Here is a 14,090-nt window from a genome sequence, read left to right on the forward strand (position 1 = left end):
CACATACCATGATCAGGTAGAATTTATTCTGGGGATGCAAGGTTCGTCAAATATCTGCAAATCAATAAATGTGATAGACTACATAAAAAATTAAGAATAAGCCCTGGCTGGTGTAGCACACTAGACTCATTGCGGGCCTGCAAACCAAAGGGTCACTGGTTTGATTCCCAGTCAGGGCACATGCCTGCATTGTAGGCCAGGTCCCCAGTGCAGGGGCGCACAAGAGGCAACCAACCACACATTGACGTTTCTCGCCCCCTTTCTCCTTCTCTTTCTCTCTCTCTGAAAATAAATAAAATCTGACAGCTCTCAGTGGGAAGGGGGCTTGTGGGGCTGGATGAAAAAGGTGAATAAAGTAAGAAAAAAAATCTCATAGACACAACAGTATGGTGAATACCAGAGGGAAAGAGGGGTGAGGGTGGAGAGGGTATAGGGGAGACAAACAGTGATGAAGGGAGATTTTATTTGGGGTTGTGAACACACAATACAATATAGAGATGATGTACGATAGAATTGTACACCTGAAACCTACATATTTTTATTAACCCATGTCACCCCAATAAATTCTAAATTAATTTAGTAAGAAATAAAATGCCCAGGAACAGATGGCTTCACTGGTAAACTCTCTCGAACATTCAAAAAAGATTTAATACCCATATTTCTCAACTCTAAAAATCTGGAGGAAAGAATGCTCTCTAACTCATTTTCAGAAGCCTAAATTGCCCTTTTTTTCAAACCCAGAAAAGGAAACCACAAGAAAAGAAAAACACTATAGGTCAATATACCCGATGAGCACAGATATAAAAACTGTCAACAAAATAATGGCAAACTGAATTTAACAATACATTGAAACAATCATACACCATGATCATGTCAGGGATGCAGAGATGGCTCAACATTGACAAATCAATCAATGTGATACACCACATTAACAAAATAATAAATAGGACTTCTGCCAAGATGGAGGCGTAGGTGGAAACACTGTGCCTTCTCCCACAACCAAGTTTGAATACAACAAAGGTTTGGAGAACAAAGACACAGCCAAAGAACAGAAAACTGAACTATACGGAAGTCCGACAACAACGAACCGTTCAACCAGGACCGGTAAGAGGGGCGGAGCCAGCATCAGAGCGGGGTTGGGCAGGAAGGAATCCCCCTATCCAGGCCACCCAGGCAACCCAGGCGCACAGGCAGCTGGGGTAGCACCCCAGACCCAGTGAGGGTACGGGGCAGGCTGACCACAGTTGCACATTCGCACACGCAGATAAACCAGCAAAGGAGTGAGCAGTGAGAGGAACCATGAGGCCCTGGTGTGAGGAGGCACAGGGACCGCCATTTTTTCCTTTGACCCCGCCCCCACATACTGCATCACAAACCAGAGACTGAGTTGCCCCACCCTGGTGAACACCTAGGGCTCCACTCCTCATACGTTACAGGCACGAACAATCCAAAATACGGCTCAAGAAGAACTCAAAGCAACCAAGAAATAGCCAACCTATCAAATGCACAGTTCAAAACACTGGTGATCAGGATGCTCACAGAACTAGCTGATTATGGTCACAAATTAGAGGAACATATGAAGGCCAAACTAATTGAAATGAAGGGAAATGCACAGGAAACCAATAGTGATGGAAAGGAAACTGGGACTCAAACCAATGGAGAGGACCAGAAGGAAGAACGAAACATTCAACCAGAAAAGAATGAAGAAATGAGAATTCAAAAAAATGAGGAGAGGCTTAGGAACCTCCAGGACATCTTTAAACATTCCAGCATCTGAATTATAGGGGTACCAGAAGGGGAAAAGAAACAGCCACGAGTGGAAAACGTATTTGAACAAATAATAAAGGAGAACTTCCCCAGTCTGGCAAAGGAAATGGACTTCCAGGAAATCCAGGAAGCTCAGAGAGTCCCAAAGAAGTTGGACCCAAGAAGCAACACACCAAGGCACATCATAATTACATTACCCAAGATTAAAATGAAGGACAGAATCCTAGAAGCAGCAAGAGATAAGGGGACAGTCACCTACAAAGGAGTGCCCATCAGACTATAAACTGATTTCTCAAAAGAGACCTTACAGGCAAGAAGGGGCTGGAAAGAAGTATTCCAAGTCATGAAATCCAATGACCTACAGCCAAGATTGCTTTATCCAGCAAAGCTTTCATTTAGAATGGAAGGACAGATAAAGTGCTTCTCAGATAAGGTCAAGTTCAAGGAGTTCATCATCACCAAGCCCTTATTATATGAAATGTTAAAAGGACTTATCTAAGAAAAACAAGACAAAAAATATGAACAGTGAAAGGACAGCAAACTCACAGTTATCAACAACCACACCTAAAACAAAAGCAAACCAAGAGGACAGCTAGATCAGGAGCGGAACCATAGAAATGAAGAACACAGGGAGGGTTAGCAACAGGGTAGTGGGAGGAGGAGAAGGGGGGAAAGGTACAGAAAATAGCATAGACAGTAGGTAAAAAATAGATAGGGGGAGGGCAAGAATAGTAGGGGAAATATAGAATCTAAAGAACTTGAGACACGTGGTCATAAACTAAAGGGGGGAATGGTGGGGGAGGGGGTGTGCAGGGTGGAGGGGAATGAAGGGTGGAATAGAACTGTAATGGTATAATCAATAAAATATATTTAAAAAAACAAAATAATAGATAAAATCATATGATCTTATCAAGAAATGCAGATAAAGCATTTGACAAAATTTAACATCCACTTACAAAAAAAAAAACTCTTGATCAAGTGGGCATAGATGAAACTTACTTTAGTGTAATAAAGGCCATACTATATGGCAAACACACAGCTAACACAATAGTCAATGGTGAAAAGCTGAAAACTTTTCCTCTAAGACAAGGAACAGGAAAAGGATGCCCACTGTCACTAGTTTTATTCAATATAGTATTAGACATCCTAGATAGAGCAATTAGACAGGAAAAAGAAATAAAAGGCACCTAAATTGTGAAAGAAAAAGAATACTGTCCCTATTTATAGATGACATGATTTTATAAATAGAAAACTCTAAAGACTACCAAAAAGCTGTTAGAACTAATAAAGAAATTTAGTAAAGCTGCAGGGTATAAATTCAATATGAAAAAATCTGACCTTTTTTATACACTAACAACAAACTATGAGAAAGAGAAATTAAGAAAACAATCCCAGTCACAATCGCATCAAAGGAATAAAAAAAATGCCTATGAATAAATTTAACCAAAGTGTTGGAAGACATGTACACTGAAAACTGTAAGACTATAATGAAAGAAGTTGCAGATACAAGCAAATGGAAAGATAGTCCATGCTCATGGATTGGAAGAATTAATGGTATTAAAATATCCATCTTATCCAAAGCAATCTAAATTCAATGTGATCTCTATCAAAATTTCAATGACATTTTTCACAGAAATACGTAAGACAAACAATCCTAAATTTTTATTGAACCACACAAGATTCCAAGTAGCCAAAGCATTCTTGAGAAACAAGAACCAAGCTAGAAGCACATTATCTCTGATATCAAACTATATTACAAAGGTAATCAAAATAGTATGCTATTGGCATAAAAACAAATTCGCAGATAAATGGAAAAGGATGGAGAGCAAGGAATAAAACCATGAATATATATATGGTCAATGAATTTAAGACAAAGGAGAAAGAAATATATCATGGGGAAAGGAAAGTCTCTTGAATAAACTGTGTTGGGAAAACTAAATGGCAACACGCCAGAAAAAAAAAAAGAAACTGGACCACTATCTAACACCACACACAGAAACCTTGAAACTTCTAGAAGAACACATAGGTGGTAATCTCCCTGACATTAGTCTTGGCGATGATTTCTTGGATCTGACTCCAAAGGCAATGACAATAAAAGCAAAAATAAATATATAAAATTTCATCAAACTAAAAAGCTTCTGCACAGCAAAGAAAATCATCAACAAAATGAAAAAGTTACCAACTATATAGAAGATATATACAAATCATATATCTGACAAGGGGTTAAATCTAAAATATGTAACCAATGGATACAACTCTTTAACAAAAAGACCGATTAAAAATGTACAGAGACTCCTAATAGACATTTTTCCAAAGACATACAGATGGCCAACAGGTACATGAAAATATGCTTAATGTCACTAGTCATCAGGGAAGTGAAAATCAAAACCACAATGAGATATCACCTCATGCCTGTCAGAATGGCTGTTCTCAAAAAGACAAGAAGTAAGTGTTGAGGAGGATGTGAAAAAGGGAATCCTTATGCATTGCTGGTGGAAAAATAAAATGGACCAACCACTATGGAAAACACTGATTTGAAAAAATATACATGCACTCCTATGTTCACTGCATCATTACTTACAATAGCCAAGATATGAAAACAACCTAAATGTCCATGAATGAATAAATATAAAAAGAAGTTGTGGTACATGCAATATACACAATGCAATACGACTCAGCCATAGAAAAGAATGAAACCTTGCCTTCTTCAACAACATGACTGGACCTTGAGAGAATTACACTAAGTAAAATAAGTCAGACAGAGAAAGGTACATACTGTGTGATTTCACTTACATGTGTAATCCAAAAAAACAAAACAAATGAACAAACGGTATAAAATGTATGGAGAACAGATGGATGTTGGTCAGGCAAAGGAGATCGGGTGGTGGGCATAACGGGTGCAGGGCGTCCACTGCATACAGCCGTGGACGTTAACGAGGCTCACTTTGTAGTGTAAATAAATAATGTGACTGAGTTGTACATCTGAAACTAACAATGTTATATGCCAATTTTACCTCAGTTTTACAAAGAACATCAGGAAAGTATCAAAGGGAATTTTATAATTCTCACATTTCAAGAGACCTTGCGTTTAAGCCATTTTACAGGGAAGTTATCTAATTGATTCACTTTTCACAGATAAATATTATTCTCAATAGAAAATGACTGCTGGTGGACAATTTTTTTTTAACCAACATAAAGTCTGTGATGGATTAGTTCTACTTTTTAAAGCTCCAATTTAAAAAACCTCAAATTATGCCAATCATATCAAAGGCAGAGATTCTAGCTCTAATCAAGAATTTTACAAGCACTACCATTTCAGCACCAAATCATGGAAAGAATGATTTAAAGCACAAACAACAATCTTTTGTTACTAACTGAATCTGTTAAAAATACTAAGAACTTTTACTCCAGTAAGAGTTGAAATTAATAGTTTTCCTGACTACACATAAACTACCAATTAAGGAAAAGAAAGTGAATAAACACATTTTGATTGATGAAGTGTATCCATCCTCATTCCTCTTTAATCATTTAACAAAAACACCAAAATCAAAGAAAAAATTGCTCTCCATTTCTCCCCTTGTATTCTGAACGTGATAAAAGGTTTGTGCAATGCCAATACACACCATCCACCCTCACTCCAAGAAAAGAAAAAATTACATAAACTTTAATGAATGTTATCATTTTTCTTTTGTAAACTTCTAAAGATCCAACTCTGATTCTAGACACCCAAAGTTTTCCAAATACAGAAAAAATAAATAAATAAGTTCTAACACCTGAAGCTCAATTGTTTAAGAGACAGGGGAAGTTGAAACAGAACTACCAAGACAAAGGGTGAGGAGAAATTTTCTTTGCAATCTGATTTAAATAAAAGTTTCCACCCTGGCTGGTGTAGCTCAGTGGACTGAGCGCAGGCCTGTGAACCATACAATCGCGGTTCAATTCCCAGTCAGGGCACATGCCTGGGTTGCAGGCCAGTTCCCATTAGGGGACTCATGACAGGCCAACCATACATTGGTATTTCTCTCCTTCTCTCTTTCCCTTCCTCTCTAAAGATAAATAAATAAAATCTTTTTTAAAAAAAGTTTCCACAATGTTACACATTCTTCCCTCCCACCTGATTTACCTAGACTCAATTCTGGAAATTTCCTGATACATTTTGGTCATAAAAGCATAATCAACCTGACAGATCACAAGACCATCATTTCTTATAGGACTCACATTTGGTATTAGACTTTATAACTCCAAATTGTTTTTTTTATCTTGGAAATCGTTCTCTTAGACTAATCACTATATGTTAGAAACCATCTGACCACTTTGCAAAAAAGTACAGGTAAGGCTTAGAAATTCCAGGAATTTAGAAATGCACGGAGTTCAGAAAAGAAAGATTTCAACAGACCCAGATCCTCTCTTCTTTTAATGTTCTGACCACTTGGGTATTCTACTCAAATGGAAAAAACAAAAACATTTACACAGACATTCGCTCAGATCATCACAGTTTACAGAAATAAAACTGAGAGAGGATTTTAGAGGAAGAACTTTTAACACAGGATCTTTGGTCCGGCTTTATGAAGACCCCTGGAAAAATAAACATAAGTAAATAAATAAGTCATTCTCCCCTCTGGAGAGAATCCATTACTTTCATCAGAAATAGTTTTTGATAACTAAACTAAAGAACAACCATCATTCAGAACCACCTGAAATTCGGCCGAAGTCCTACAACCAGGGACATAAAGAAGAAGACACATCAACACTGGCACAGAGCTACTCTGACTCTCCTTGAAAGCGCCAGCGCTGGGGCAGCAGCTTGAAAGGCACAAAGGACACAAGGGGAGAAAGTCAACTGTGGAACATAAGGATAAGGGCGAGAGCTGGGGAGCAGCTTTCTACCACTGACAAATGCTGGCAGAGGCCACTGTTTCTTTTTGGAGTCCTTCCCCACAGAGTCGGCAAGCGGCAACCATATCTGAAACTCCATCAATCTAACACTATACGCCCACACTGGTGATTCCCTGAGGCCCTGCCTCAGTCCACTTTCGGGCCCACCCAAGATGTTTCCAGTGGCTTTTCTATACAAATGGCTTGTCTTGCATCATGCTTCAGATTTTCAAATCTCTCTAAGAGCAGCCTCTGGCCTCAGTGTACCTCTCATTAAGTGACCCCAGGCCTGGCACTAACAGCAGCCAGCCTTGGTTCACAGGTTGGCCTTACCTGGGAACCTCCAAGCTCAGCACAAGTAGCAACCATCTGAAAATTGCTTTGTAACACATGCCAGGAGGCCCTAGGCAGAACACAATCAGTGGCTGATCTTGTTCTGCACCTCTTGGGAGGCCCCCAAGCCAGCAAACCCAGCGGACAGCTATAGACCACAGAGTAGCACCACCCAACTATCTCCACAAGTGACACACTCAAGAGACAGACTCAGCAAGCACCACAGCCCTGCTGAAGTAAGTCCTGCTCTGTGGAGTGGGTCCTTGCACAGTTGATCCTTCACAGTGGTCCCAGCCAGTCCTTGCAGCAGATCAGCCTGGAGTTAAATCCTTCCCACTGACAAGCCAATAGCAATCTAGGCTCAACTACAAGAGAATAATGCACACAGTCCACATGGGGGTGGGACGCAGGCGGTGGCAGCACACCTGCAGTACCCAGCTTGGTGAAGTTAACAGGAATCTGTACCACTGGACCCTACAGGACACCTACTACATAAGGACACTCTACCAAGCCTGGGAGACATAGCAGCTCTACCTAATACATAGAAACAAACACACGGAGGCTGCCAAAATAGAGAGACAAAAAACCATGCCCCAAATGAAAGAACAGAACAAACCTCCAGAAAAATAACTAAATAAAATGGAGACAAGCAATCTCCTAATACAGAGTTCAAAACACTGGTGATAAGGATGCTCAACAAACTTACAGGAAGAGTAAATAAACATAAAGAGAACTTCAACAACAGAAAAAAGGACATGGAATCCATTTTTTAAAAAGCAGTTAGAAATGAAGGCTACCGTAACTGAAATGAGGAATAATTTATAGGGAATCAATTGTAGAGAAGATGAAGCCAGGAATCAAAAAGTGATTTGGAATATAAGGAAACCAAAAAACAACCAATCATAACAGCAAAAAGAAAAAAGAATCTAAAATAACGAGGACAGTGTAAAAAGACTTTGGGACAACTTGAAGAGTACCAGCATTCACACCACGGAGGTGATGAAAGAAGAGAGAAGCAAGAAACAGAAAACCTATTTGAAAAAATAATGACAGAAAACTTCTCTAACCTGGTGAAGGAAATAGGCATACATGTCCAGGAAGCACAGAAAAGTCCCAAACAAGATGAACCCAAAGATGCCCACAACAAGACACATTCTAATTAAAATGCCAAAGGTTAAAGACAAAGAGACAATCTTAAAAGCAACAAGAGAAAAGCAGTTAGTTACCTACAAGGGAGCTCCAATAAGACTTCCAGTCAACTGTGCAACAGAAACACTTCAGGCCAGAAGGGACTGGCAAGAAATATTTAAAGTGTGAAATGCAAGGACCCACAGCCAAGATTAGTCTACCCAGCAAAGCTGTCATTTAGAATTGAAGTACAGATAAAGAGCTTCCCAGACAACAAAAAGCTAATGGAGTTCATCACCACCAAACCCATATTATATGAAATGTTGAAGAGTCTTCTTTAAGAAGGAAAAAGATAAAAAATATGGACAATAGCAATAAATACATATCTACCAATGACTGAATCAAAAAATAAACAAACAAGCAGAACACAAATCTAAGTAAGAGAACATTTTGATGGTTGTCAGGTGGGAATGAGGATTGGGGAGAGAGATGGGTGACAAAGGTGTCAGGAGTAGGAAGTACAAATTGGTTGTCACAGAATCGTCAGTCATGGGAAAGGAAAGGTCAGCACAGGGAATACAGTCAATAATAGTCTAATAACTATGTATGGTTTCAGATGGGTGTGAGATTTTTCGGGAGAACCACTTAGTGAATTATATAATGTCTAATCACTGGGATGTACATCTGAAACTAAGACAATAATGTATGTTAGCTGTAATTGAAAAATAAAAAATTATTTCAAAAAGAAATAGTTCTTAATGGCAAAAGAAAAACATTTAAAAACCACTGCACCCTAATTTTATAATAAAAACTTACCTTGTCATGGGAAAGTTCTTGTCCTGACAGTGCCTTACACCTTTCACAGAACCAATTACTCCACCAGGATGAACTTGCATAAGACATCAACCTTCTAAGGTCAATAACTAAGATATAAGCATTTATACAAAACAAAACAACATATACATACCTTTTTTCCAAATCTCTTATTTTCTCTCTAAGTGGTTCAATAATCTAAAACAAAATAATCAATATCAGTTTTAAAGCAAAAACACAGCCCTCCACCACATTTCCCCACTCTGATGTTCCAGACAGGCATGACATAAGGCAAAACCAACTTTAATTCTCCTGCAACTCAAATCCAGTTTGAAATTAAGTTATACTATTTCATCACAATTCTAGATTTGAAATGATAAATTGGACATTAGAACTGTTACTCCATACATGCATAAGTCTCTGAAAAAATTAATCTTTTTACTTTCCTACCTTACTATGAATAATATTAAATTTGGTTTAGGCTCATAAAAATAGGCCGCTCAACACCACCAGTGTCTTTTCAGAAATCATAATTCCCTACTTGCTGCCCACAAAGACTTAACATCTTGTTTCTGCCTATCATCTCCAGAGGATCAGCTCCAGCACAGAAATGACAGGCTGAGTCAGTCCCCTTCCATGTGTTAATACTGGGAGAGTGGACAGAACAACAAGGGCAAACACCCAAGGGCTTTCCCAGGAACCCAGCAGCTGGCTTCAATTCAAAATGAGGAACTCTCCATCCCCTCCCAGGCATGTTACAACAGTACATCCATATCTACACTTCTTTGACTAAAACCTAAGTAGTTATTTTAAAATAGAAGGTCTCTTATCAACCAGAGGAGCTAGCTTCCAGGGACATAGCTATGATTTCCCCATCGGTGCCTACAGACACTCTTTATGTTCTCAGTCCTAGCATCTGAGTTGGGCCTTTTTCCTTTCATCTGCTCAGGTGACAGGATGCTGGTGCTTGCCTCCAACCCTGGTACAGGTAATCACATCCCTTTCTCTAAGGAATTCTGGGAATGATAAAGGGTGCAGCCAAGAGGGGGGGCCCAAAATAGAGATTTGGAATGGAGTCCATAACTCAAGGTGTATAGGAAATACTAGAAAGATATAAAGGATGTCCTCACCCCTTCCCCCCAACAGGTGTGAGTTGGGGGAAGGGACACATGGAGCAGAAATATGCAGGGCTGTTTTGTACAGCAACAGCTTTGCAGCTAACCTCTGGCATGGCCATTTAACATATCTATAATCTTTACCTGGTTGCACAGATATGTTAAATAGCTGTGGCCATGCTTTGAGCCAGGGAGAAGGGAGTGACTTCCACCCAAGATGTAACTGGGAAGCAACTTCCCCTGGTTACAGAGCCTGTGTGACTGGCTCCACACCACGGGGCCACACCTGCCCAGACTCACTATGGCAGCCCAGTAAAGCTGGAAGGATATGGGAGTGTTGGCAAATATAGCCGATTGTACGAGGAGTCGGAAATGGGGCTGCAGAGGAAGACTGCTTCGGGGATTTAAACCTGGACCTGGCAGCCATTGAGAGAAATCACCATGAAGCTTTGGCAAGAGTGAGGACCACATGGCTTTAGGGTGCTCCCTCTTGCCATGTGGCTTAGGAAGCAGGAGAGACTTTGCTTGGAAGACAAAGGGTGCAAGGACTTTTGTTGGTGGGCCATAAGAAGGTACCACATGGCTTTGGATTAATTGGAGATCCTGATGGTGACACAGCTAATGGTGCTGGGAACCTGAATCCGGACTACAACTTTTCCTGAGATACGGTGCCCCAGATAAGGGCAGAGAGAGAAGAAAGGACTGTGTGTATCTGTGGGTATCTTACAAGACTTTAACATTTTAATGAAGACATTAGGTCACTACTTTAAATCCATATAGCTTTAAACAAACATTTCCTTTCCTTTTCATAAATCTCTGGCATTGAGAGACATCTTTCCTCTGACAGCAGACAGTGCGAACCTAGTGAGGGTACTTTCGGTAATAGTATATCATGCACCCCTTGGCCCTGTTCTGTTACAGGAAGGCTCACCCAAAAAGACACAAAGAAGTTTAAACTCATTTTGCCATAAAGGTAGAATTTGTTTTAACAGAGCATACCTTTATTAAACAGACAAAGGCTGACACAAAGATGCATGTACACATAACACATAGTAAGTCTCCTATTAAATGAGGGACTGTTGTTTGAGAGATGGCCTCAAAATCATAGATCAGCATCAAGCTGCTAAAATAAAGATGCCAGCACAAGCAAAGGAACTGAAGTAGATAAATATAATATATAGAAAAAAACAGAAGCAAACTATGGAAGAGACTAACCTCTTCAATCTTCCTTTCAATCTTCATTTCACCGTTCTCCTGAATAGACCTGTTGAGCAGAAAGCTAAAAAACTGAGATCAACTGAAAGGCTTTATGACCCTCAGAGTTATTTCTTAACAAATTTCCACAACACACACCAAAGGCTACAGACCTCCCTCGCCTCCCAAACATCAGTCCTGTGTGCCAATTTCTTCCAGACAGGGGTGCACTAGAGGAAAATAAAGACTGCCAGGAAGAGGAAATCTCCTAAATCCATCTCATACGCTCCAAACTGCCTTAGCGTTGTTTCTATTAAATTAAAATAATCTCACTTTCCCGTTATACCCAATATGGGATTTCAAAGCAGGAGGTGTGTCTACAGGAGTACAAGTCTGACTGCCAGGCTTTCCTGGGGATTTAATATAAATGGAGTTTTTCCAAGTAAAAAACAGAGCTCCTTTAAATGGGATCCGAACACTCCACCTAGCCACACACAGAAGCCTTTGTCAGGAGACACACACAGGCCCCGGTGGCAGGAATCAGCTCCAGGAGGCCCTGCCTTGAAAAAGCAGCCCAAATTGAAAAGCCTGGTGGGGGCAACCGCAACCCTTTTCCCTTACAGCCCCGTGCAGCAGCTTGAAACTTCCAAGTTCAATCCAATCACCACAATTGTGATTGCTATTCTTTTAGTTGCACAATACTGTCAAGAAAAACAGAGCGGAGCAAATTTTTCTTTAAATTAAAACTTTTTGACTTTTTAAATGAACATTAACACAAGGATTTCACTTTTTTAACTGTCCCTCCTGCCCTACTAGGCAACACAAATAATGCAGAGTCAGGCCAGAGATTTCCTCCAGACAGACAGGTGATCTCTGAACCCACGTGGGGCCAGGGACCAGCTGTGTTCCTCGGAAATACCCAGAGAAGACAGGACACAGCCCAGATGTGTGAACAGCAAAATATTCAGTTTCATTTTTAAAACTGAATTTAATTAAACCATGACATCAATGGTGTATATGTAACAACTGAAATGTGTCTATAAAACCCAACTACAATATCCAATTATTAAAAATAATTACCTCATATTAATGAAGTTGCCCCAAACAGCTGTAAGGAAAGAAGAAAAAGTCAGTATTTAAGTTCATGATATTCAAGGATTTCAATGAATACAACTTTAATTTTTAACCAATGTTTTAAAATTCACTAAGAAAACTAAATTATAGCTCACGAAGAAAATGAAACGCACACTTCTAAAATATTACGTCTTACTAAAAAAATAGGTGAAAATGACCCTATAAATCCCTCTAATTTTGGAATATCTCTTTTGAGGTGTGGCATTCAACTTTGCATGTGTTTTGATTAACAGTATGTCCCCAACCATTGTTTGAGAAAGAGCCAGTCACAAGGATCCAAGACCTGTGTGCCTGAAAGAGATCCGAGGGTTCAGTCCAGTCACTTAACACTTTAAAGTTGACGAAACCAAAATCCAGAGAAGTTAAAAAAATGGCCTGATGTTGTGGCTGAACTTCCCCAGAAGCCCATCCATCCCTTCTCAGCACCTATCCCTTACACTGCAGCGTCTTGTCTGCTGGTCTGCCTCCTAGATTGCAGGTCATCACGTCTACAGATGGTATTCAGTACGTGTGCATAAATCACTGGGCTGCAACAGCAAAATTTTACCATGGATGACTTTGGAAACATAATACTGGACCATGAGCAAACACTTCAAGTTACTGAACAGGAGATTACATTATACAGAAACCTTCACCATGAATGAGTGGTCCTAAGGTTTGTACCCACTCGGCCCTTTGAGGTAACTCCCCAAATGCTGAACTTCCCCAAATGGCCAGGTACCCTTAAGTGCTTCTAGGTGCTGGGGAAAGAAAAAGTAAATAACAAACACCCTCCCATTGCAGAGCTGGCAATTTTGTGAACTTGGGAAAGCCTTGGGGTTAGAGCCACTCCTAAGCATCTTCTCATTGCTACCCTCCAGTACATAGTAGGGCTTGAATTAATGTTTACTGAATAGAACTGTGTCCAAAATCACACCCCCTGTCCAGCAAGAAACCCCCATATGTCAATTCCATAAAATCATATCCTTCTTCAAATAAAGTAGGAAACTATGACAGAAAAGATATTAATGACCACATAAAAGTGTCAAGTAGCAAGAAATGGGAAAAATTAAAATAAATCAGTATTATATTTATTATTCATCAAAAAAGCAGTGACTGTTTACATGTGTGGACCATGTAATTTTCTTTTGAGTATTATCCTCAGGCCATATAAATAACCACAGGAAAGCTGCCTTTGCAAATCATGACGTCATTTATAATTAAAGAAAAAAGACAGTGGGATAAACCAAAATCTGACAATTGGGAAGCTGCTATCTAAATTATGATATGACCATTCAATGAAATCAGAAAGCCGTTAAATATCAGACTATGAAACTATGTTGTAACATGAGCATGTAGCTATAAGAGTTCCAGAGGGGAAAAATATATGCAGTATGACTCTGCTACTAAAAAATACACAGAACTAGACCATGTGAAAGTGACAAAAGACAGAGTTTATATGGTGATATGAGTACTTGCTTTTTTGACCCTCGATTTATGTGCTTACCTTACGTTGCTTTTTTTAAAGGAGAGGGATTTTTAAACCCTTGCTAAAATCCTGTTCTCAGTCTCTTCCTAGACAGCTTGTGAACAGGTCTGTCAATCCTTGACTCACAAGCAGGTGATGTCACCACCAAAACAAAGCCCCAAGATCGGTGACCAGCCAGGAGTGGCCAAACCCCATGGGGATTTTCTTTACTGTGTATATCTCAAATAAACATATTGTCTTATTCTGGCTCATCAAACTACATG

General features: G+C 39.6%; 1 protein-coding gene across 2 annotated transcripts in view; it reads right to left on the bottom strand.

Moving 5' to 3' along the window:
- Positions 1-14,090, bottom strand: part of UXS1 (UDP-glucuronate decarboxylase 1) — a 125,746-nt gene that overhangs the window by 85,524 nt on the left and 26,132 nt on the right. The window contains exons 2-4 of one of the 2 annotated variants that reach the window (XM_037054990.1): positions 12,306-12,333; positions 11,247-11,295; positions 9,071-9,114 (exon numbers count right to left, since the gene is read on the bottom strand). In XM_037054990.1, the coding sequence (XP_036910885.1) occupies positions 9,071-9,114; positions 11,247-11,295; positions 12,306-12,333 (121 nt within the window). Of the gene's footprint in view, positions 1-9,070; positions 9,115-11,246; positions 11,311-12,305; positions 12,334-14,090 lie in introns of both variants that reach the window. The other variant, XM_037054987.1, reaches the window with a different exon arrangement.

The sequence above is a fragment of the Sturnira hondurensis genome, unplaced genomic scaffold, assembly GCF_014824575.4.
Source record: "Sturnira hondurensis isolate 20B ecotype Veracruz unplaced genomic scaffold, ASM1482457v3 Scaffold0008480, whole genome shotgun sequence".
Classification (NCBI taxonomy): Eukaryota; Metazoa; Chordata; class Mammalia; order Chiroptera; family Phyllostomidae; genus Sturnira; species Sturnira hondurensis.